The sequence below is a fragment of the Zalophus californianus genome, chromosome 4 (genome assembly GCF_009762305.2).
Source record: "Zalophus californianus isolate mZalCal1 chromosome 4, mZalCal1.pri.v2, whole genome shotgun sequence".
NCBI lineage: Eukaryota > Metazoa > Chordata > Mammalia > Carnivora > Otariidae > Zalophus > Zalophus californianus.
Window position 1 is genome coordinate 103,218,240 of NC_045598.1, and position 26,024 is coordinate 103,244,263.

Genomic DNA, 26,024 nt, shown 5'->3' on the forward strand with positions numbered 1-26,024 from the left:
CCAGTATAATTAACATACAATGTTATGCTAGTTTCAGGTGTACAATATAGTGATTCAACAGTTCTGTACATTACTCAGTGCTCATCATGACAAATCCACTTCTTAATCCCCATGATCTCTTTCACCCATCCCCCACCCATATCCCCTCTGGTAACCATCAGTTTGTTCTCTATAGTTAAGTCTGTTTTTTTATGTGTCTCTTCTTTCTTTGTTCATTTGTTTTGGTTCTTAAATTCCACATATGAGTAAATCATATGATAATTGTCTTTCTCTGACTGACTTATTTCACTTAGCATAAAACTCTCTAGTTCCATCCATGTCATTGCAAATGGCAAGATTTCATTCTTTTTTATGACTGGGTAATATTCCATTGTATATATACACTACATCCTCTTTATTAATTCATCTATTGATGGACACCTGGGTTGCTTCCATATCTTGGCTATTGTAAGCAATACTTCAATAAACATATATTTTTTGAATTAGTGTTTTCATATTCTTTGGGTGAATACCCAGTAGTGGAATTACTGGATCATATGGTAATTCTATTTTTTTTTTTATTTCTGAAGAATTTCCATACTGTTTTCCACAGTGGCTGCACCAGTTTGCATTCCCACCAACAGTGCATGAGCGTTCCTTTTTCTCCACATCCTTGCCAGCACTTGTTATTTCTTGTGTGTGTTTTTTTATTTTAGCCATTCTGACAGGTATGAGGTGATACCTCATTGTGGTTTTGATTTGCATTTCTCAAAATTCTCAGGAATTAAAAAAAATTAACTTTGCTGCTGGGGTGCCTGGCTGGTTCGGTTGTGACAGCATGCAACTATTGATCTCAGGGTCATGAGCTCAAGCCCCATGTTGTGGACATAGAGTTTACCAAAAATAAATAAAATAAATAGACCCTATCATGCAGCTTTTGAAAAAATGAACTCTGCCAGATGTTTAAAAGAAAATATGAAAAAAATAAAAATGAAAATATAGAAAAAAAGAAAATATGACACATGATGCATTGTGGTGGAATAAGAAGCAGGTTAGATCAGAATGGAGCCACCACCTTTAAAACTTTGGAAATCAACTGCTATTTCATCTTGGTCACTGCTGAAGCATAGTTAGGGATTAAGAAGCTCAACAAGAATATTTGTTTATTTTTTTAGACTTTTGGTTTCTTTTTTTTAGAGAGAGAGTAGGAGCAGGGTGTGGGGAGTGGGGGGAGGGGCAGAGGAACAGGGAAAGAATCTCATAAAGACTCCCTGCTGAGTGTGCAGCCCGCTGCAGGGCTCAAGCCCAGAACCCTGAGATCACGAACTGTGCTGAAATCAAGAGTCGGTTGCTTAACGATCTGAGCCACCCAGGCGCCCCAAGAATATTTGTTTATTCATTAAAAAAATTTTTAAACATATTTTTTTGCAAATGAGTAGATGATACACAAAGTATAAAATTCACAAAGTGTGTAAATCCCATCCCTCAGCAACTTCAGAGGCAACCAGTTCTGCATATACCTTTCTGGAGATACTCTATGCATATGCAAATATATACATTTTGAAAGGCATTATTTCTTGACCAAACACCATAGCACACACTGAATCATAACAGTGAATCAGCTCACTTCGTAGTCTAGGCAAAGACAGGAAGTGAGAATAAGAAATTCAATACATAGAAACCCAAAGTGCAAAGCTCTATGAGTCTATTTTTTAACAAAACCATTACTAAACATTGTGGTGATATGCTGAAATTTGAATGGTACTAATGGTACTGGAACTAATGGATGAGAAATGCTGCTTGATTTATGACAATAATGACATCATCAAGCGTGAGTCCTGAATCTCCCTGGGTTTTTCTGTTCTAACTCTTAGGATGATGTTTCCACAGGGCTGTTTATTTAGTACCAGCATAATGAGGCGGAAGTGATGGGTTCCAGTCACTGTTGGCAACTTAACCTACTGCTGGTCTCTGTCACTAAAGGAGTTGGGTGAGAAAGTGAGAATGAATTCCTGCAAATCTAGTACCACCAAAAGAGAAAAGTCTCTTTATATAAAGGACATCATCATTACATTATTTTGTGTGGACAGGGCTTGGCGTATATCTCGGATGACGATTTTAATACCAGAGTAATCCACAAAGCTTCCTGCAGTATTGCACTAATATTTGGGAATTTTTTTGGCTCTTGAATAACCGGAAATGATCTAACCATGATATTAAAATAATTGGATTTGCATTTATACAAGTAACAGATAAACCAGGTTAAAATTATTACAGTATGAGTATCTTACGATACCCAAGGAGTGCACTAGCCAAGGTCATCATCAGCTTACTATAGCTTATATTTAGAATTTATTGAGCCATACACATGCTAGGCTTTGAGGAAACCTGGTGCCCTGGGAACTGATGGTCTTAGGTTATTTATCATCTCATTTTGTTTATCAGAGTCTTGCCTAGAGTCCCCGTGGCTTTTCTTTTCACCAAGGGCTCACCTTGGATGGAGATAGACTCTGACACTTCTTTTATGGCTGTGGAAGCCTCTCTTGACTCTGAGTAAACTACGTTCTCTTCTGAAACGTGCCTTTGGCAAACAAAAGGACCAATGTGGTGGAATGTTCTGGAAGCATCATCTAGGACCACAGTAAACTTTTGTCTTTATTTTAATATTCTGCTCCATTACGCCTATAAATGCACTTGAATTTTGTGTCCTAATTTTTGGCTTAGAAAATACAACCACTAGAGCTGGAACAAAGTGGCTCTAGTTTGGGGCCTGACCTTTTTTGCCTTCCTTAGTGGAAAGGTAAGTTTTTGCTTTGTTTCTCTGGACCTTGATCTTTTCATTTAAATGAGATGTTTGACCTGTATCTATGGCACCTTTTTTCTTTGGGATTTGACCATTATGAGCTTTGGAATAGCGCTTCCAAAGTTTTTCGTGTGTGTGTGTGTATGTGTGTGTGTGTGTGTGTGTGTGTTTAATGTTGTCATGACATCAAGCTCTGAGTGAATCTAGCTGTAAACAATATGACAAATTAAGACATGATATCTATAAGAACAAACTACAAATATTTTGGGGGTGTAAGTTGCTTGTTTCCCTCTTACCCAGCTTAAATCTAGAAAACCTTCCCTCCTCTGTGACACTTCAATGTGTTTTGAGTTCTCGTTCTCAAAGTGTATCCCCTCCTGGTTCCTAGCCAGTTTTTCTCTGCCTTCACAATATTTCCAAGAGTCTGCCTTTCTCCTCCTGCTGGCTGGTCACTGTGTGACTTACTTCAGTTATTTCTCTTTTGCCATTAATAAACTTCGTAGTAGTGCTGCCGTGCAGGGCACGGACCACGTGATATTCATCTTATTGGGCTTCCTCCTCTCCGCCATCAAGTACTTTGTACATATTAGGCATTCAGAAACAGTTGTGGAGGGAACTGAATTTCTGACAATTCCTACCCAGTCACATCCTTCAGAACTTCCTCCAAAGAAACCTTTCTGGACTAACTCAATTCAGACTTTGCATTCCCCTGATTTGCATGCCATAACACTTTTCTATACATGTGGCTTGTGTCATATTAACTTGAGCAGTCATTTGTTCTAGCTCTTCCTTGTGAGCTGTAAGTGAAGTATGAGAGAAAAGTCTTGGAGTTAGAAAAGTTGGGTTCTGTCTCTGCGAATTTTCTAGTTGCCTGACCAAGGACAGTCACTCAAACCTCCCCAGGTCTCAATGTTGTTGTTGTTGTTTAATCTAAAAGAGGGAGGGTGGGAAAGGGTGAGGGTGGATCAAATGATTCTTGCCTTAGAATCCTGATTTTTGGCATACTGGTTCCCTAACAAGATGATAAACTTCTCGGGCCGCCTGGGTCTCAGCGTGCCTGGGTGGCTCAGTTGGTTAAGCGACTGCCTTTGGCTCAGGACATGATCCTGGCATCCCAGGATCTAGTCCCGCATCCGTCTCCCTGCTCAGTGGGAAGTCTGCTTCTCCCTCTCAAATAAATAAATAAAATCTTTGGGGGAAAAAATGATAAACTTCTCAAGGGCAAAGAATTTCCTTTTTCTACAATTTGGAACAGCTACCAGTGCTTGACATAGATGGTACTTAGTAAATTCTTCCTTAGAAAATAACTGTTATTCTACCCCTTGGGGCAAGAAAGTTAAACCCAAGAGTGCCCCTCTCGCATCACAGCCCGTGACCTGAAGCGACTCTTGGATCCACTCTAGGAAATGCAATTCTGGACTCGGACCTCAGCAGCTAAGACCGGCACACCGTGTTAGTCTTGAAGTTGAGGGGTATACCTAACAGCCCTGCCTTTTTCAGTAAATGTGTTTATGGTTTGTGCCGCTTTCCTCAGCAAGATCATTTCCTTACAAGTAATGAGAGCTGTGTGTGATATGGTTGAAATCCTGTCCCTCGGCTGAGATGGAGAACGCACGTGATGCTGAGTGGGGCCCATTATCCCAACGGCACTCACAGGAATGCTAAGTCTGGCAAATATTAACTCGGGAACCACAGCAGCAGTGAGGAGACAGCTGTCTGCCCACCTTCCTGAACCTACCACTTTGGGGGTATTTTCTGATTTTCCTTTCCTTGGCTTGAGCATTGCATTTGTTTCTCCTTTCATTCATTCTTCTCCTCTCAAAAAAAAAAAAAAGCTAAACCAAAACAAGAACATCGTATTTCCTCCATTTGTCTCCAACTGGGAACACTGATGTTCTCATACATTTTGGAGCAGGAAGCTTTTCCTCCTTTGCCTAAGTGGTGTACAGTATACTTACTCATCTTCTCTGCCTCCAAGCCACAAGCCTGTGCATTGGAAGAACTCTGGAGTCTTCCAAGGTCTCGGGGAACAGACTCCCATGCAGGCAGCTATAGAATGGATGGGTTGTGAGAGCAGCTCAAAACCAGTGCTGTGTGCTGGAGACACTTTCCTTGGAGGAAGAGAAGCATATGATCTTTGTCCATATGGCAGAGAAGGGAGTGACATATTAGGTGGGAGAAAGCGAACACACATCTGAATGGATGTAAAGAAACGACTTATCGCTAGAAGGGAGGAGTTGTGGTTTAGGTTGAAACCACAAAGGAAGTGAAGGACGTTACCACCTTCCTCTTTGTGGGTAGAAGATTCTCCTTTGGCTCATCTCATGGGCTCTGTGAGACTGAGTCTTCCTACAGGAATATGTTTATTGCTCCTGTTCTTCTAGAAAAGCACCATGGGCAGTGGTTTGTGGTCTTAGAGAGTTTAGATGTGATTTTTGAAGCACAAACATACCATCAAGTACCCCCATTTCCAAACCTGTTGTCCCAAACATGCTTCCCTTATCTGAAGTGGAAAAGCAAAGAATTAAAGATCTCTGGGAAATGAAGGGAAGAAAAGATACATATGTAGTTGTGTAGAAAAGATACATATGTCTAGTGTTCTCTTACTAGCAACCATTTATTGAGGACTTCCTATGTGTTAGGTATTTTCCTTATATTATCTCTGAACTTCCAAAAGTTCTGAGAGATTCGTTTTATTATTCTCATTTTTATAGGTGAGAAAACTGAGGCCAAGAAAAAAGTCAACTCATGCTATGATCTTGAACCCTGAACTCTGGTATGTTTGATGGTAACACCTGTGCTCTGCCCTGCCTCTTCTTAAAATCCAGTTTTAGTACTTCAGCCACTGATACTGAAAAGTTGGAAGTAAGATTTGAAACCTGCCTCTGCCCTTTATTACCTAGATGACCCGGGGCAAATTATTTGATCCCTCCAGGCCTTGTCTGGTATGTCTTGACTGGTATGACAATTGCTTCATGTTGGGAAAAGTTCTCCTTATTGGTTTCTTAGTAGAATTAACTGAAGCAACCAATATAAAGGTGTAGCATGGCGACTAGCATGCAGCAAACTCCGCAGAGGATAGCCATACGTTAATTGTCTACAGGTCAGGTTCTAGACGAAACTGCTAAACGGTTAAAGTGTGCTTGAGTGAACCTTCCATCACTTTAAACTGCCCTAACTCCTCTCTCTCTCTAGCAAAAAGATGCATCCAGGTGCAAATGGCTACGTAACACTTGGAAGGGAGAAGCCATACTTCTTCCACACTAAAACAAAAGGAGCAAGCCTTGGTTGTAGAATTCTCACTCTGTCCTTCTAAAGCTTGAGGCAAGAGCTGTTTTGTGGTTTATTGTTTGGGGGAAGGTGGGGGTGTTGGGGGGTAGGAGCAAGAAGCCATCTGTGCCCCGCCCCCGAGCCCCACTGCACACAAGGACCCAAGGCTGCATTTTCATCTGCTTCTTTTTCTGGATATGTTCAGTGTAGGGGCAGTCGTGGATTCCAGGTCTCAGCTGCTTTTGATCAGAACTTTTTTCCCCCTCCTGTGGTGATTTTGCATGAATTTTAGACCCTGGCGACTTTCAGTTGCCTGGGTCTGGTTTTCATTGCAGATTTTGTCAAGATTTTACATTTAGGTTGCATTTGAAAGGCTTTCCTTTTTTTCTTCTCTCACTATTCTGTGTGAACTTAAGGTTCTGGACTTTTTCCCAAGTTTATTTTATTTTAAATATAATATTAGTGTACTTTCTTTTTCTAAAGATTTTATTTTTAAATAATCTCTATACCCAGTGCGAAGCTTGAACTCACAACCCTTAGATCGAGAGTCGTGTGCTCCACGGACGGAGCCAGCCAGGTACCCCAGTGTATTTTCTTAATTACAAAAGTAATAACGATTCATTTTAGAGAATTAGAACAAAAGAATAAAGAAAAATGTAATCACCCACAAACCCAGCCTCCACAACTCTATTCACATTTTAATTCATTTCCTTCATTCTTTCTTCTATGTGTATATATGTTTCTATATAAATTGTATGACATATGTTTTGTAAAATTAGGATATATCCATTTGTATCCTGGTTTTTCCCACATAACTTTATATCGTGAGCATTTTTTGCATGTCATACGTGTTTTTTTTCCAAAAGATTTATGGTTGCATAATATTTCACTGTGTGAAAGTACCATGATGTACTTAACCATCCCCATTCTGCTCGATGCTGAGATGACTCTTTGTCTGAATTTCTGAGTTTCCACATTTCCTTTCTCCATATAATCTGGGAATTATTTAGGCAATCAGGGAAAAGAGTATATACTTTTACTTTATTTTAAAAAGTATTTGTACCTGATTATTGTAATACTGACCGATCTGTGTAAGGCCTTTTCAAAACCTCTTGATACATAGTATCAAATTGATTTCCAGAAATGTTGCCCTAGGACAGGGCAAATCCGTCCCATGAACTGTGTTTGTACAGTCCATGAGCTAACAACGATTTTTACACATTTAAGTGGCTGGGAAAAATCAAAAGAAGAACAATATTTTATGACACGTTAAAATTATATGGAATTTACATTCACGTTTGCACAAAGAACGCATTTTTGGGACACAGTCATGGTCTTTCAGTTATACGTTGTCTGTGGCTGCTTTCCCCCTACAGTTGCAGAGCTGAATAGTTGCAACAGAGATTGCATGGCTCACAAACCCCAAAATATTTACTGTCTGCTCTTTATGGAAATAGTTTGTGGAAACAGTTTGCCGACCCCTGCCTTCCTATGTAATCCTACAAATTGCAGATGGGATTTTCTTACTCTTTGTTAATCTGAACAAGTCAACAAATATTTACAAAGTGTTTACCATGAGCCAGGCCATCACAGAAAATACAATTGACTTACTGTTTCTTCAATTACTAGTTAGAATGAATGTTTTCATGAATTCAAGTGATTTTTTTCCCTATTAATTTTCTGTGCATGTGTTAAATGGTAAATTTTGAAATGTTAAAAATAGCAATGTCAAATTTCAACTCAGGTATTTTTTTCACACTGCTTTGTATGAGCTCGTTCTATACTAAAAAGATTAATTTTTTTCATATTTGTTAAAATCCTATTTGTTGGAAATACTTTGCTTCCGTTAGGTTGCTGGCCTTCTAGTTTATGATTTTTCTTTTTACATACAGAACTTTACATTTTTATGTCGTCAAATCTATCAAACTATTTATTTATTTTTCCTTTGATTTTATTCTAAGAACAGCTTTCCCTGTCCCCAAGGTCAGATAAATATTCATCTATATTTTCTTTTAGTTTTTTTTTAACTGATTCATTTTTATATTTATCTCCTTAATCCCTCTGGAATTTATTATGCGATGTGAGATGAGGATCTTAAATTTTTTCCAAACAGTAGAACAATTATGCCAACGGTATTTCTTGAGTAATCCTCCCTATCGCTACTTATCTGTGATGTCACCTTTACTAAATTCTTATGTATCCTGGGATGTGTTCCTGGCCCACATTCCAGTTCTCCCTGTGTGTGTGTGTGTGTGTGTGTGTGTGTGTGTGTTTCATTGTTGATTTCTCATGGATGTCCACTTTGTTGTTCCTGATTAGGTCTGTACAGTACACAGATCCTAGTTGGATTTTGGCATTACATTTTCTTCCTCCGGAATGTGTATTACTCCTCTACAATGGTAAATTTCAGTAGCATCACCCCTTCTCATGGTCAATCTGTCAGGAATGCAGGATAAGCTTATCTCCTAAAAGTACACAAATGGTAAGGAACCTTCCTACCAAACAAGAGGTAAAGGCCAGAGCCAGCCCTCACACATATGTGACCCGTGAACCATAGCATTCAGTCATAACCACTTCAGGTGACAAAGGCTTTAGCTTTTGTAACCTAGGAGGTTGGAGTTTTTCTGGCTGAATAGTATCAACTGGCATAAAAAGAGCAAATCTCTGGAAGGGGTTCCCAGAAGAGCTGTTACATGATGCACAGCCCCTAACCTTCTGTTAACGGCTCACCCCAACCCGACCTTGGTTCACAGTGGAGTTATTTCATTTACCAGGTGTGAAAATTGGATTTTACCACAGAGGAGGGGAGTTATTACCTATCGGGTCTGCTCTTTAGGGGAGCAGAGATTGGTGTGGGATTTATTAAGAGATGTGCTATGCATGGAACATATCATTAGAGAGGTGTTCCTTTAAAATGGATTTGCAATCTTTGTCATTTTAGGAGTGCTATTTTTTTTTTTCTCTTACTTTTTCTGTCTGACAGCCTTCTTTCCCTTGTAGATTGCACACATCCTACCTAGGATCTGAATATTTTATATGGCACCATTCTGCCAAGAGGGGGACCTCAGGGGTGTGACAAAGAGTGCAGCTTAGGGGGATGGTGGGGCCTGCCTGCAGTTTGGATGCTGATATTAGTCACACATTGATACTTAGAATGGGAGGTGGGATGATCAAATGATTTTCATGTTGATTAACTGCAGTCTGGCCCAGGCCCCCCGGGTGATGGAGGTATTAGGGTCACTCAGACTCTCTAATGAGGGAATTCTTGAAAATCAAGAGTTTAGATCTAATTACCTCTTGTTCGAAGCTATAGACAGCCTCAAAGTTAGTATCTGGTTAGCCACATCTGTTTCCGAAAAAAAAGACACCTTGTTTACTACCATGGCGGAGGAGGTGGCTGAATTTATTATTGTTTAGCGTTTCTAGCACACTTTGTTCTTGCTGAGTGCCTTAAACTCATTTATGTATGTATATTTGGTTGCTCTCCAGCACTCCCATGAGATGAGTGGGTGATAAGTTTTGTTATCACCTGCTTTTCCAAACAGGAAATGGGAGCTCCTGAGAAGAGAAGGGACTGGCCTAGGTTTACAGCTCAGGGCTCCTGTCACACCCTGTTAGGGGGCCCTCAACAAAATGGTGATAAAGGCGGGCCCTGCAGCCTTCCTCAGCCCCTCCCAGTCCCGGTTAGGCCACCTGTGTCTCCTCCTGCATCCCACTAACCACAATGTGCCCTCCCTCAAAAGAAAAATCAACCGTATTCTCGGCCTCTGACTGTGCCGGCGCTTTACGTCTATACACACAGCCTTCCTCACAAAGGCACCCCCCCCCCCCCCCCCCCCCCGCTTTTCTTGTGAAGGGCCTGCTGGTTTCCTCCTTGCCCAGCGCCAATCCCTGGAGTCATGTGTGACTCAGCCCCTCCGCCCACTTCAGTTGCCCAGTGAGCCAAGTAGATTCTGTCACCAAACGTCTTTGCGTTTGCCCCTCTCCTCCTCTCCCTTCTGCCACTGTGATGATTCAGGCCCTCATGACTCCCTACCTGGACCCATGTAATAGCCCCTTCCTGGGTCCCCACACTTTCCACCCCAAGCTCTTCTGTCCCCTAAATCTTCCTCGAGCACCCAGGGCTCGACAAACACCCTTCTCCCTCCGGGTCCCTTCTCCAACTCCCCGTGGCCTTCCAATTTTTTGGCCTTTCCTCCTACTCAGCCCCTAAACGATTTTCTGGAGCCTCAAGATCACCTGGGGCCTTTGGTAAACAGGCTCCAGCCCCAGAGGTTCTGACCTGGAGGGTCGGCTCGGGGCGACGAACCTGCAAGGTAACCACGCCGCCCTGCTTCCCCACACCCCCACACCCCCCCCACCACGCCACCCCCCTGCAGCCAGGTGGGCGCCGGTCCGGACCCCGCCCCCAGGTGCGCAGCTCACTCTCACCCCGGACCCGGCACCGACGCCCGCGGTGCTCACCAAGCCACGAGCTTTCAGCCCCTGCCGGCCCTGCTCTTCCTGCAGCCTGAAACACTCGCCGCCCGCCCCATCTCCACCTGTTGAAATTTTTCTAAAGCTTTAATGGCCCAGCTCGAATAGGAAGGCCTTCCTTCATGAAGACTTTCCTGATTGTTCCAAAGAGATGGGGTACAAATTCCTCCGCATTAAATTTAAGATCCTTTCTCAGTACAACTCGGTTTTACAATTCCAGTCCCATCTCCTGCCTGGCTCCTCCACTATCCCTAAACTCTCACTTTAAATGCATCCTCAGAACAGGCCCTTTACGCGTACCTCTGCCAGGAATGCGGTGCCCCTCCCCCCTCCCTTCCCCCATCCTCTCTCTTTTTTAAAAACTTACCCTACTAGACTCAGCTCATGTGTCACTTCCTCTGTGCCACATTCATCACGACCAACAGTCTTTCTAGACTCTCCCCTGCCCCCACCCCCACCAAATCACTCTCTCCTCTGTGCTTCGCAGGCCCTTTATACCGAACAGAGCACTCAGCGGCCGTAGCTGACTTCGTGCTTTACCTATTTAACGCAATCCTGGGCAGTGAACTTGGCCAACGTTGTATTCCGAGGTCCATACTCAGTCAATCCCGGAATGTGGGCTTGAAGGAGTCTCCTTCCTCGGAGCCGGCCCTTCCCCAGGACGCGCTTTGCTCCTTGCATTTCTCCCTACCATTTCTCTTCTCCTGTCTTTTCTGCACTTGTTTTATTCCTTCTACTAGATCGCAGGCACCCTTGAAAGGAGAAACCTTGGAGGATTTCGCTCTCTATCCCCAAGCCTGGTTCCTTACCCGTGGCAGGAGCTCAATAAATGTTTGTTTAATTGAATTGTAGGGTGTTGTGCTCAGCTAGCTGCTAAACAACCCCATTTAAGGGGTTAACAAATAACACTCGGAGAAGTTCTTCTCCTTTGGGGGCATTTGCATTTTAATGGGAATCTTAAAAACCCGAAGGCAATGTTCTCTAATGGTGGGATTGCCTGCTTTGTAGGGAGGCTCATTTTTGGTGGTGCTGGGTAGGCACTGGGATAAGTTTTTCCAGTCCTGGAATTCAACCCTTTTGTGACATGGACCTGCCTTGGGCTGCCTAGTGAAGCCCATGGATGGAATTATGACTTTAAACACATAGAATAAAATACATAGATTACAAAAAGAGTTATAATGAAATATGATCAAAATATCAAAAGCTTCAAATCTGTCGTATATTAATATATGTGCTTCTTTATTAGAACATTAATAAAAAGGTCTAGTGGCAGATTTAATAACTACCGTAATTGCATCATCAGGGATGAGTATAAGCGATATTTGGGATATCTGCCACAACCGTAAGGTGATATAAAAATATCTGTAATTCTGTCAGTGAAAAAGTCATGGATGGCTCATACCGCCCATATTTGTATTTGAAGGCAATGATAGATCTGAGTTAGAAGTTAGTGAAAGTAAATGTACATTTTTTCCTCCATCCAAAATCCAGCCTTAGTCTCCAGATGAACCTGGGATTCAGAGACCCTGCTTAGCTGTCCCTCACCATATGATGTAGGTAGTGGGTGGTCCTGAAGCCAGGATCAGTGTTTCCCACCCTGGGCTGCTGCTTCTACACCCTGCTGCCTCTATCCTGATCTCCCAGATTCGTCCCCCCTACCACCACCTTTATTTCACAACCAAGGACAGTAGTCTAAATCTGTTTCATTTTCACTGGAGATGTGAAAGAGGAAACAAAAAAGGTTTTTTTTTGTTTCTTGGGGGAAGGAGGGGATCTTTAGTCCCTAGCCTGGGAGGATCCCCTCCCCAGAGTTCTAAGCCTGGGGCAGGGACTGGAGGAAGAGAGGTCTTTGCCTTCTGAGGTGGGAAAGCAGTTGCGGAGTGTATGGGAGAATCTCTGCTGGCTCCTTCTAAATTCAGAAGTCTATACGGAGGCCAAAGAGCCTGATTCCAGGGGTGGCCCAGCCTAACATCCACCCTCCTTGGCGGTCAGTGACTAGGTGAAATATTGTTCTCGAAACACTGCACTCCCTAATGCTGATGTTATTTCTAATTTGGGTGAACGTGTTTATGCAGTTCTTTTTTTAGCATCAAAATACAGGGAATACATTCAGTCCATTCCCACCTATCCTTGCGCATTTTAGTCACTTAGAGGCAATTTTCCCCCACGTAGACTGACTCTGCTGGTTGCCGAGCCGTGGGGCACATACTTCTGCGCTCAGTGGTTGCAAGCTTAGAGAATATAAGCACATTTTAATATTAGTGGGACTTGTTGCTCCCAGGGCGAACACCGTGTTAGCCAAAGCAGACCGCCGTCCCTAACCCCTGGTGGTGGTGACACCAAAGATTTTGTCCTTGACATCTTCCTCTTCTCGTGTGCCTTTTTATTGGGTGAACCCGTTCATTTGTGTTGCCCTCTCCCCTGGCAGGACATCTCCAGCGGTCACCTATGATCCTAAAACCATTCCTTGTTCCTTCACAAGCCAGCTTCACTTATCTTAAAAAAAAAAATAAAAAACTTTATTGAGATATAACTTACATACTGTAAGCGCACCCATTTTAAGTGCAAGATTCAATGATTTTTTTTTGTAAATTTAGTGTTGTGCAACCACCACCAAAATCTAGTTTTCAAACATTTGCTTTACTCCAAAAAGATACCCATTTGCTGTTTCTCCCCATTCTTGACCGCACTAATCGGCTTTCTGTCTCTGTGTATTTATCTTTTCCGGACATTGCGTGTACATGAAATGATGCACTATGCAGCCTTGTGCATCTGACCTCTTTCACTTTGCATAGTGATTTTGAGGTGCATCCATGTTACAGTGTGTATCAGGCCTTCATTCCTATTGCTCAGGAACACATCACATTTCATCTATCCATTCATCGGTTTGATAGACATTTGGCTAATTTTCACTTGTTGGCCTTTAGGAATAACACTGCGATGGAACATTCACATACAATTCTGGGTGGGCCTGTTTTTATTTCTCTTAGGTAGACACCCAGGAGTGGAATTGCATGGCAAATGGCAAACTTATGTTTAACTTTTTAGGAAACTACTAAACTCCTCTCGAAGGTGGCTGTACCATTTTACGTTTCCACCAGTGACACTCGATGTCATCTGTCTTCTCTATCCCAGCCGTCCCTAGGTGGCATGTGGTATGACTCCCTGGGGACCAGCATCGTTTTTGAACCACTCTTGGTTCTGACCACAATGCCCCACCACCACTTCCACCCATTTTAGGCTAGAAACCAAACTGGAGCTTTTCTTCCTTCCTCTTATGTTCACATGCTTCAGACGTGAGCTACTATAGCTTTCCTCAGATGGCACCTAGATGTGCCACCCCTTCAGTCTCCCTCATGTTACTCTGTCCAGGGCCGCCTCACCTTACCCCTGAATTTCTGCAGCCCTCCAGCTTCTCTCCTTGCCTGCTGTAGTTCTTTCTTCAAATCTTCCTTCCTGGAGCTGCAGATCGATTGTTCGAAGAGTCACATAAAAAGGGCATGCATGGATGTGGAACCAGGGGAGCTGTGCTCTCGTCCAGGGATCACACTCATTGTCACATGACCTTGAATGAGTTCTTGCAACTTATCTGAGTCCAGCCTCCTTCATTAAGTTATTTTACCTCTGTGAGCCACAGTGTCCTCGTGTGCAAGGTAAGAATGATAACAGAACCTATCTCATAGAGCTGCTGTAAGTCAACCACACAATCCGTGTAAAGCCCGCAGCACAGAGCCAGGTGTATGGGGAACACTCAGGGCTGCCTAATATTATTATTTTAATGATTATTATGACTGTTATTATTATTCATCATGATGGACGAGGGAGGTATCTTCCAAACCTATCACATGGTTATCATAAGGATCAGATGCGGCTGTGAATCTGAAAATGCTTTGAAGAATGCCGCAAATTGCCACAGCGTTATTTTTACCCAGTCTTTCCCTTGCTCAAGGGGAGAGGCGGTGCCGAATAGCAGCAAGAACACAGGCTTTGCTGCCAGCCCGGTGTTCGAATCCTGATTGGGGCTATTTAACAGCTGTGAGGCTTGGCCAAGTCATTAAACATCTCCGTTTTAATTTTCTCAGCTGTAAAATGGTATAACTCTAAGTTACGTTCTGGATGACATTGTAAAGAAGGTGTGCCTGTTCTGTAAGCAGTGTTTGGTAAACTGTGGTTTTTGTTTTTGTTTTGTTTCGTTTTTAACCTCACAGTATATCATTCTGGCATGCTTTCTTTACATTATATTCTGTGTACTGAACTCGTACCCTATTTATTCAGTTGTATTTGCCACTGCATCCCAGCACCTGCATAAGAGAGGCTGTACTGTGGAGGGCTAAGAGCTTTCACCTCGGAATGACTTGGACTTTAATCTTAGCTCCCACTTAGCTACATGATTTTAGGACAGTAACTTAGCTCTCAAAGTATCTGGCCCCTCAACTGTACAATGGGAACCACAGTTCATACTTTGTGGGGTCATTGTGTGTACTAAATGAGACGATATGAATACAGTCCTTAGAATATTGCTTGGCACATGCATATACCAAATACTCAGTAAAAGGCAGCTGTCTTGATGGCTTGTTTTCATCATTACTGTTATCATTTTCTGTCGACACATGCCGTTCTCCTTTCAGTCTCTTGCTTGGCTTCTTGCCTCTCCCTCCTGGGTCACTGTCCTCTCCTGGATCTGCTCCAATCCTATCCTTCAAGACGCAGTTCAACTTCGGATGCTTCGCTCCGGACTTGACTCATTGCTTTTTTTTTTTTTTTTTTCCTGGAAGTCCAGAGTTTGTTTCATGTCTGTCATACCTGTAATACAATTTAGAAATTAATTGTTATTATATTTTTGTGTTTTCTCAGTTGGACTGTAAGATTCGTGACAAGGACCATTTGTTCACCTATTTTTTTAAAGAGTTATTTATTTGTTTTAGAGACGGGGGAGAGAGCACGCACATGTGTGGGCACAAGTTGGGGGAGAGGCAGAGGGAGAGAAAGAGAGGGAGAGAGTCTCAAGCAGACTCCCCGCTGTACATGGAGCCTGGAGCCCCAGACATGGTGCTCATCTTAGGACCCTGAGATCATGACCTGAGCCTAAATCAAGAGTTGGATGCTTAACTGACTGAGCCACTTAGGCACCCCTATCTCTTCCCCTTCAAATGAAATTCTCACTTTACTTAATTTGGCACTAAGACACATCTTAAGTGCTTAATTTTTGATTGATAAACAATAACTAAGAAAGTAAACGTGTAAAAGTCATTATGAAATCTTAAAACCAGGGGTTTCTTGATCACCTGCATAGTCTCCTTCATTGATACGATTCGATATTTATCCTGAGTGCAATTATTTATTCTGAAACACAGCACAGAGTGGAGAAGGGGGCAGTTGTTGGAGAGTTCCCAAATCAAGATCAGCAGTGTTTGTTAAGTTAGTAAAGCGTGTCTTTACTGACACAAATGACCTTGTTTTTGTATTTCTCATTACTTCTTGGCATCTCTCTCCAATCCAACCCTTCTTCTAATCCCAGAGGACCTCCTGCCTTCAGAAAACCCTCTGAGCATCTCCTGGCTTCAATTTCTGGGGAAGGATCTCTATGCTTCAGAATTAGCCTTTTCTTTTTTTCCCCCACAACATTCCCTCAGTACAGTTAACAGTTAAGGAGGACAGAGGTCTGGCCAGATAAATTATTAAAATAAAACAGGGCTGACTCTTTGTTGTGTTACCCTTCCCAAAGTCTTTTGGGGAAATGACATCTTAAATCCAAAGGTATGAATTTCTAATGGCAGGAATGTGTTAGGAGAGTGGAAGAGATGCCAGTGAGTGAGATTTAAGCGTGGGAATAAGTGAAGTATTGAGGAGGTAACCTTCTCTGTGCTCCTAAAATCTCCCCCTAAGGCCAATCCCGTTGTGCATAATCCAGAGATGGGGAAATATATTAATAACCAACATTTATTGGGCACTTCCTATGTGCCAGGCACTAGTCCTACATGTCTGCATGCAGCCACTCATTTATTCCTCACACTACTCTGTGAGGAAAATATTATCACTGCTCCACTTTAATGAAAGAAAAGACTAAACCCGGAGAGGTTAAGTAATTTTCCTAAGATCACACAGCCATCCGATGGCAGAGCTGGGATTCAAAGCCAGGCGACCTGATTGAGGGTCCCTCCACCCAGAAATGGCTCTGTTGAATCTTGAGTCTCCCCTTACAAGCATTCCAGGAAATTAGAAGAGCCAACTTCATGAGAAGAACCTAGATGTCATCATCATCATGGCGGCAGGCAAGGTGTTGTGCCATTGTGTGCAGAACGTTGCGAAGACAAAGAGGCATCTGGCCCACTGCAGGTCTGAATCATCCTGACCCCTGTGATGCCTTCACGGGGCCTCAACTGCCTCTACTTTCATGAAGCAGTTTCTGCTCCCTGTATGATGTGTCTCCTCTGATTGCCATTTTACTTTTTGCCTCTGCTCTGCCACTTATTTATTACTTTCTATCTTGTATGGTGGTTATTTATATACATTGTCACACCACTGAGACTTTGCACAATGCTGAGTCCTTTGCTGACTGACTCCTACGCATCTTTTGAGATTCGGCTCAGGTCTTGTTGCATTCCCTGACTCTCCTGTCTGGATTAGATGCCTCTCTTCTGTGTGCCCCAAACACCTGGTATTTATCCATTTCATGGCATTTATTATAATTGATTATAAGTGTTCACTTGTCAATATTCTTAACTAGATTGATCCCAGGTCCCAGCACGAGGGGACTTGTCTTACACTTACTTGAAACTTTGGTACCTTGCACGATGCCTGACACTTAACTAACTCCCTCCCCAACCAGCGCCTCTTTTTTTTTTTTTTAAATGAATGAATCCTCCCTATAAGTCTGATTAGACTTTGAGGACAAAATTAGATACATTGGATACCTGATTCATTTTTTGTACCTCCCCCAAGATGCCTTGCACTTAGTAGATGCTCAATAAATATAGCAATTACTGAATGACTACAAAACACAGAGAAGTGTATGATTTTGTTCTCAAGATATAGGGCAAGACTAGGAACTACCTTAGCAGGTAGAAGAAATTAAATGTTTACGTATCCAGGCTGTGTTCTAAAATGGGTGATCTAAACACCTTCTGTAATGAATGTGAAAGAAAAGAACGGTTTTTTTTCCCTTCTTTTTGAAGTTACTTGGCTAGTAAATTGCCGTCCAATATCCAATCAAACCCAAGTCCAGGGGATTCTAAAGCCGATATTGTTCCTGTTAAACCACACTGTTGATCTTAAGGTCAAGGGGCCCTATAATATATTATAAACAGGTCTTTTAGGAAGATCTATCTGGAAGGAGCATGGAGAATTGGCTGACGAGGGGAGAGGCTGGAGGCAGGAAATGACTACTTGGAGCCTTTTACAACAGTCCCAGGTTGGGACTAGAAAGCAAGAAATTGATTTAAGGGGAAATTTGTGGACACTGTGACTGAGAAGAGACAGACAGATGGAGATTTTTGAGTCAGGACTATGCCAAAGTTTTTGAACCTAAGTTAAAGACAATGAATTCAGAGGTGAGACTTAATTTTGAAAGATGGTGAGTTTGTTGTGAGGTTGATTCTAGATGAGCAAGCTGAGTAGATAGAAATGCAGGATTTAAGTTCAAGAGACCTAGAATGTGTTGGTCATCTGCAAAGGGGCAATGGCTGAGGTTAGAAGAGTGAGAGAGACATTGTAGGGAGACTTGAAGAAAGGAAAGATGAAGGAAACAAAGGCTTTAAGGAACATTCACAAGTGGAAAACAAAAAGGAATTTAAATCAATGGAGAAGACAGACCTCTAGGTACCTATCTGAAGGAAATGAAATCACTATCTCAAGAGACACCCGCACCCCCTTGTTCATTGCAGCACTATTTAAGTAGCCAAGACATGGAAACAATCTAAGTGTCTGTCCATCACAGATGAATGGATTGAAAAAAATGTGGTATATACGTACACTGGCATATTATTCGGCTGTAAAAGAGAAGGAGATCCTGCCATTTGCAATAACACGTATGAAACTTGAGGGCATTATGCTCATTGAAATAAGTACGAGAAAGACAAAGACTGTATAATCTCATTTATATGCAGAATCTAATAAACCCAAAACTTACAAGAACGGATTGGTGGTTACCAAATGCAGGGAGTAGAGGGTGGGGGAAAATGGGTGAAGGTGTTCAAGAGGTACCAACTTTCAGTTATAAGATAAATAGGTTCTGGGAATGTAATGTACAGTAAGGTGACTATAGTCAAAAATACTGTATTGCATACTTGAAGTTGCTAAGAGAGGAGATCTTAAAAGTTCTCATTACGCACACAAAAAATTGTAACAACGTGTGTTGATGGATGTTAACCGCGCTCGGTATGTTGATCATTTCACAATATATACATACATCAAATCATTACATTGTATACCCTAAACTTATACAATGTTATATGTCAATCATATCTCAATAAAGTTGGGTGTGTGGGGGGGCACAAAACCAGAATATCGTTGTATCTTGGAGTTCAAACTGTAAGAGATTCAGAAAGGAAAGGATATTCATTGGATGCTTTGGGCGATTAGGTTTGGCCATGTTGAAGAGAGAATTCTGGTAGAATGGTTGGGTTAATTACAGAGGAGGAAAAGGAATTGTAAGAATGTAGGTTACTCTTTGGATGAACTGAGAATAAAAAGAAAGGGGGGGAAGAATATTGGAGTAACAAAGATTTTACTGAGATATTAAGCAAAGGGTAAGTAAATGGAAGACAGATAACTGAGCAAAAAGCCCCGTTAGAGGTGGGGGTAAGATGACAAGGTAGGTCTTACAATGTAGGAGAAGTAGTGGTTAAAATTTGGAATAATTGTGGTGGGAAACGATATAGGAGGTTATGAGGATCCATGAACGGGTTACCAAGTAAATAGTAACAAAGTTCAGTTTAAGTTTCATCGCCTGAATTTTGGTCGGGACCCACTTTCTTTGGTTTCGTGGGTTTTTTTCTAGTAATGTGTGGCATCCCAGGAGTGGAAACAAAAATGTGGGTACATCTCGGCATTAGGAGTTTCCACTACTGGAATGATGGATGGCCAAGGATTCCAAAAAGGCATTGATCGTGGCAAATGAGAGCAACCTGGATGCAAACCATGGAAGTGAAGTCAAGCAGCAGCGGTTCAGTAGCTGTTCCAGAGAAGCTGGGGAGAGGATGGGAAGTGGGAAGGTAGAACCCAGGAAAAATAAAATAGGTGTATCTGAAGGGCAACATTCCGAGACAAATGTCTGAGAGAGGAAAATGAAATGAAGTAGTAGAAATACTTACCCAGAATTTTTGTTAGGAAAGAGGTGAAGAATAAAATGAAATAGTAAATAGTGGAATTTGAGGAGCAAAAGGGACGTGGGACAATGACAGATGTGACAAACTGGCATGAAGATGAAGAGATTTGGGGGGAAGTAGTTGGAGCACATGGAGCACCCCGGTTGTTTCTGGTTCAGCCATGATGGGCTGTGGTGAAAATAGACACCCAGGGAAGAGGATCAGCATTGATGTATCGATCATTTAGGGCGCAGGGAAAAGCAGGCTGAAAGTCACAAAGCTTGACTTTGAGAAGGCAGACAATGTGGGCAGGAGACACAACCATACAGTTTTGCATGTGAAAATAAAAGGGAAACACTGATGGTACCTTTTTAAGGAATCTGAGTGGCACATCACAGATCTGTCCGAGTGTTCACAGAGACGGTGCCTCTAATTCCCAGACTGTGGACAGCAGATTTGTGATGACACAGAACAAGACCCACCCTCACATCAAAGTGCCAATGGCCCCAGGAGGAGCTGCTAGGAAGGAAGGAGGTGGGAATATTGATTTCTTCCTCACAAAAGAGACACTTAGCCCTAAATTTTCCCAGTAGGGATGAAGGTCTAAGACTCCTCATTGACTTAAATGGACTGGTGAAACCTGGGATAGGGAGATTTGTTTCTTCTTCATGGGCAACCTAACGAAGACATTGTTTCAGGCTATTTTCTTACAACATTGGGCAGGAGCACTGTGAAGGTCAAGACACCATTCCATCTTAACCCTTCATTTTCAGTCACCAGTGACTCTCTTGGTGGTATTCCTTTGGGGTTGAAACTTGCCTGTTTTAGTTTGGACAATGAGGTAGATGAATTGGTAAGAAACCGTATAAACAGCAGGAAACTGTGGACACACCGAGGGCTTTGACCAAGGCAAGAAGTCCGTGGGGCCTCTTCCAGCCCTAGCACCAGCTGGCTGAGTGGGCTCAACCTTTCTGAGTCTTACTTTTAACATCCCGAGGGTAGAACTTCATGTTCTCTTCTACAGTGATAAATATTAGTGGGAATGAACAACCCGCAGGAGTTAGAACAGTGCTGAAGAGCGTTGGACTTAAATTCTCCTCCCTAAAAATGGGCATAATCTCGGCAAATCATTAAACTTCTGTGCCTTAGAATTCTCCTCCGTAAAATAGGAGGGGGTTCCTTCTAAACCTAAAATTTCAGGGTAAGTTTATCAAGAGCTGAGGGAACAGAAACATTTTGAAAGCAGAATTTACAGGTAAAGAAGATTGGCGGCAAACTTAAATAAAAGATACTGCGATTAGTTGAAGAACTAAGAAGCCAAATTTATGCCGTCCATGTTTGCGTCACCGTGAGTGCTTCTTATCAGTATGAGAAGCAAATTTCAAAAAGGAAAAAAATCAAACCCAGGTCTCTTTAGCGTCAAAAGCCTTTCTTTTTAACAATGTTACCATTTGGATTGAAAATGATTTCTCTTGGAACTTCCAGAGTAGCAGAAACAGTTTGAAGCATTTATTTATAGGTTGCTTTTAAAAATGATTTCATCATTATCCATTAGTATTTATGTATAGACAGCATGCTAGGTCTCTATACAGCAAAATAGAATTCTTTCTCGAGTGAGATGGAAATGAATGGAAGTTAGAAAATTCAGAAGACAAAAATTGTAGCAAAATAAACTGTTTGATAGAATAAATAATATTTTTATAGTTTTTTTTCAGATTTTATTTATTTGAGAGAGAGAATGAGAGAGAGCACATGAGGGGGGGAGGGGCAGAGGGAGAAGCAGACTCCCCGCTGAGCAGGGAGCCTGATGCCGACTCCATCCTGGGACTCCAGGATCATGACCTAAGCTGAAGGCAGTCGCTTAACCAACTGAGCCACCCAGGTGTCCCTAGAATAAATAATATTTTAAAATGCAGTTCCATCCCATGTGCAAATGTAGCTAAATTAACATTACTATGGAGACTCTAACCTTTAGGTTTCTTGACTTCTAGCACATGTTATTCTTAATATTATTGCTCCTTTACCCCAGTGTTGCACGTTTAGTATTCATTTACATTTTTCTCCTGGTTCAGTAAATAATTTTGAATTTTCACACATATAGTGGAGGGTGTAATGCCTAGTAAAATGGTTAAGACTTTTTGTATGTATATTGTTATAGTGAGCTTGTCTTTGAGCTTTGTAAGTAGAAGTGATCCGGTCTGGAACACTCACTCAGGAGCTTATTTTAGTAGTGGTTGTCTCTTATAGGTACACTCTGTAAATTCCTTCTTTCCACCTACATCTGCAATCCCAAATGTTTCTTGCATATTCCTGGGTTTAGCTGTCTTTCCCTACATGCATACCTTACTTTTTCCTCCTACTTTCTTTTACAGAGGTTCTCACCTATTGCCAAAACTTGACAAAAAAGCATTTTTAAAAATTAAAAAAAATTTTTTTTTTTTAAGATTTTATTTGACAGAGAGAGCACAAGCAGGGGGAGCGGTGGGCAGAGGAAGAGAGAGAAACAGGCTAGCGGCTGAGCAGGGAGCCCTTCTGCCAGTGGGGGCTCCATCCCAGGACCGGGGGATCATGACCTGAGGCGAAGGCAGATGCTTGACCGACTAAGTCACCCAGGCGTCCCTGATAGAAGAGCATTTTAATTATTTACCATTTGGAATCCTTCAGTCGATCTTAGATTTATATTGTTTATATGTACTATCATGTTTTTTCTTTATTTATATCCTCAGTCATAATAGGAGACAAAGAGAAAACATCTTGCTATGAAAAAACAGCTTTCCATAGGATCTAGGCTGGGGAGACATGGTATAGAAACTTACATGGTCACTCAAGAATTTTAAATGGTTTGGAAAGCTTTATCATTCAGGGTTCTCCTGCACCATCCTTTACAACCAGCACAATTAGTTAAAAGATTGCCCCAAGGAAGGTTTCCTATTTTATAGACAGGGAAACTGACACAGAATTAAGTATCCTGGTTAAAACTATGGGTGGTAGAAGCAAAAGCAGAAGAAAATTTATCTACTTCTCTTGGCCATGTTGCTTCTATCTTCAGGGAGAATACGCAGTACATTAGGGAGAATACGCAGTACATTATAACATAGGCAGTCTTCACTTAACTGATTCAGAAAGGCTGTGGGGCCAGTGCTAGTTGCAGAAACATCTAAGATCAAGACTCTACAAAGCACAAATACAGAGATGTAACAACAGTGTGTTCTGGGGAGGACTGTGAGTAGACAGGTCTGTAATAACAGTTGGCCAGGGCAGCAACAAGGGCCACAAAGATAAAACAGGAGTAGCCAGAACCTGAGCTTTATTCAGCAACGTGCGCTCCCCAGGATGCCGTCATTTTTCCTTCTGAGAAAAAGTGCAGTCTAATGGGTTACCTTCTCACTTCACAGGGGACGGTGCCAGGATGCCTGGGCTTCGAGCTCTCCAAAGCACAGGCCTCCCGAAAAATCAGGGGAGCGATACTTCGATTAAAAAGCGGTCGTGAAACCATTCGAGGATCTGGGCAAAAGGTCCTCTAGGGCACCAGGTAGCGATGCGTGAGCGGGGCTGGGCTGGGCCCGACGTGGAAGGAGAGACCCTGCAACAGCCACCGCGTCCGCAGGACCCTGGCAAGAATCGGCTTTGGAGAGGGTGGAGAAGAGTGCAACCCCGAGAGGGGCCTGCTCCCTCGGGAGGGGAGAAAGCCGGCAACCGCAAGCGCGGTGCACAGATTGACGGGTGAAGACCAGGGACCGGAGAGGGGATGGGGCAGGGTGGTGGCATCCTGGAGGCGTGAGGGGGTCGCCTTGAAGACTGAGGACTAGGCCAGGACCAGGGCAGCAGGAAAGTGTGAAGGAAAGACCCCTTCCTTTGGCAGCTTCCAATTCGTTTCTGTCAAAGATGGCCAAATTCCACGCTGCCCTGCCCCCCTCCGCGCTTTCTACTGGCCCCCTAGGGTTGCTCCCCAGTGCTGCGGCTGGCGGTGGGGAGGTCCGGGTGAGTGTGCGCGCCGGAGGGAAGGTGCGGAAAAGAGGAGACCCTCCCTGGCCGCACCTCCCACCCCGCCGGCCCTCTGGGAGGTTCTTTTAGTTGAGAAAGAGGGCTCTGCCGCTTTAAGGTGGGGAGTAGGCGTCACCTCTGGCCGGGTGACGAACTGGGGCGGGGACCGTGTGGGCGTGTCCATGCAAAGCAGGAGGTGGTGCTGGCGGTGGGCGGTCCCATAGTAAAATGTTCGAGGGAGGGGCGGGGTCAAGGAGGCGAGGCTACTTGGTGGGCGGGGCGATGGGGGCGGTGCCTCTCCGGGAAGGCCGGGGAGGGGGAGGAGGAAGCAGCCGGGTTGGTACCATTGCGCGCGTTCCGGGAGGGGGACGAATGACATTCCCTTGGAGGGGGGCGGGCCTTTCCCGGCGGCGGGCCCCGCGCGGGGAGGGGCAGTCCCCATTCCCCCGCCGGGCGGGACGCCGGGGCCGGGGGAGGGGGCACCTCTCCGCTCGCGTCCGAGGCGGGGCCGGCGGTACCTTTCGTGGCGCGGTGCGGCTGGGGGAGGGCCGAGGGGAGGGGGAAGGGGCGGGACCGGGAGGGGGGAGCCGGAAAGGGGGAGGTGCCGGCGGACAATGGAGCCTATGTGTGCCTGCGGGAGTGGGACGGCGCCGCCGCCGCCGCTGCCGCCGCCGGGGGGAGACGCTGCGCCGCCGCTGCCGCTGGCCCCGGCCCCGGCCCCCCGGGGCTGAGAGCCGCCCCGGACCGAAGCCCCCTCCCCTACTCCGCTCCTCCTCTCCCTTCCCCCACTCCCGCCTCGGGGGTAAGTGGCACCTCGGGGGGGAGGGGGAGGGGAAGGACCAGAGCCGGGAGGGGGGGGTGGGGGGCCCGGGTCCGCGTCCGCGTGTTTTGAGCCGGTTTGGGGGCAGGGGTAGCCACAGCCGCGGAGAGCCGTGGGGGTGGGGGGGGAGGGGAGAAAGGGGCGGGGGTCGAGGTTGCGGATGTAGTGAGTTGAGTCTGGAGAAACCTGTGGGGGAGGAGGGGGGCGTCCTTTGCCCACCGCTCTCTGAGCGGTGGGAAGAGACCGCGGCATCTCTCGATTTTTTAGGGGTTGTGTCCCAAGCAGTGCTTGGAGAGGCTAAATGAGAAGATGGGACGGTCCCAGGGTCCTGGGATGAAGGGGCTTTGGAGGGGCGAGATGGAGAGCTAAATAAGGGAATAAGGGGCGAGTTTGGTGGGGTCTGTAAGAACCTGGCGGTGGATAGAGAGGTAAAGGGGACTTTGCAGGCCAGTGACTTGTTGAAGGGTGAGGGGAAGTGAAAGCTAAGAAGCATGTAGGAGTAGTAAAGGGCTCCAGTAGGTGAGGTGGTGATGTCTAGGTCACTGAGTCATTGTGGGGGTCGTGGACACACCATTGATTTCCAAAGTGGAACCCTGGTCTTTGACCTTTGAAAGTTGCAAAGACTATTAAGATGTCACTGGTTAGTGTTGGGTGAGCCTGGTGAAATGGAGATATCCTAAGGAAAACAACAGCAGGGTTGGTTAAGTTCAGAAGGAAGGGCCAGAGGCCTGTAATATTGTAGCTGGGGGCCTTACCTGAAGGCTCCCAAGCCTGAGGGAGGAGGCCTGAAATCTGTCCTCCAGGGGCCCTGGTCTCTGCTAGAGAGGAGGGACTTAGAGCCTAAGTTGCAGTCCAGTTGGGGACTGATAAAGTTAGTAGACAAGGCATCTCTTGGTGGAGAGACTCTAGGATGGGATGAAATTGGTGAAAAGTTAGGCTTTGGTTAAGGCAAACATGGATAGATCCCTGGCGGTGACTTTAGTGGGAAAGTGATTTAGTGGCTGTGTAAAGAGATTCATTTGGGTCAGTGATGTGTGGTGGGTTACTAGCATTTGAAATATACAGGAATTAAGTGTTCATTCTTAGACCAGAGATTTGGACTCTTGTGCACAGAGCACAAAATGATGAATTGGAAGTAGCAGGTAGAAAGGATGAATAGTAAAATAGTTGGGAGGGCAAAAGGATATGGGTGAGTAACAGTCATGTGTGGGTTAAGAACCCTTGACTCTTTGTGGAGATTCAGCAGTGTGATCGCCCTGTTGATTTTGTTTTTTGTCTTGATACTAGTGATCTGGGAAATTTTAGCAAGGAATAAATGTTACTGTGAATAATGTTTTGGTCATAAGTACAAATTTAAGAAAGACATCCTTACTAACTATTGAAAAAA

At 43.9% G+C, this 26,024-nt stretch overlaps 2 protein-coding genes across 7 annotated transcripts in view; one reads left to right on the forward strand and one right to left on the reverse strand.

The window, feature by feature from the left end:
- Window positions 1–26,024, forward strand: part of BCL9 (BCL9 transcription coactivator) — an 81,917-nt gene that overhangs the window by 33,240 nt on the left and 22,653 nt on the right. For 4 of the 6 annotated variants that reach the window (XM_027619272.1, XM_027619280.1, XM_027619284.1 and 1 more), the window contains exon 1: window positions 24,429–24,619. The exons of 1 other annotated variant lie outside the window; for it this stretch is intronic. The gene's annotated coding sequence lies outside the window, so the exon portion shown is untranslated. Of the gene's footprint in view, window positions 1–24,127; window positions 24,154–24,428; window positions 24,620–26,024 lie in introns of those variants that run through there. One more of the 6 variants, XM_027619278.1, reaches the window with a different exon arrangement.
- Window positions 23,759–24,889, reverse strand: LOC113916243 (WAS/WASL-interacting protein family member 1-like). Its single transcript, XM_027582247.2, has one exon. It carries the CDS (start codon window positions 24,887–24,889, stop codon window positions 23,759–23,761), a length of 1,131 nt encoding a protein of 376 aa, XP_027438048.2.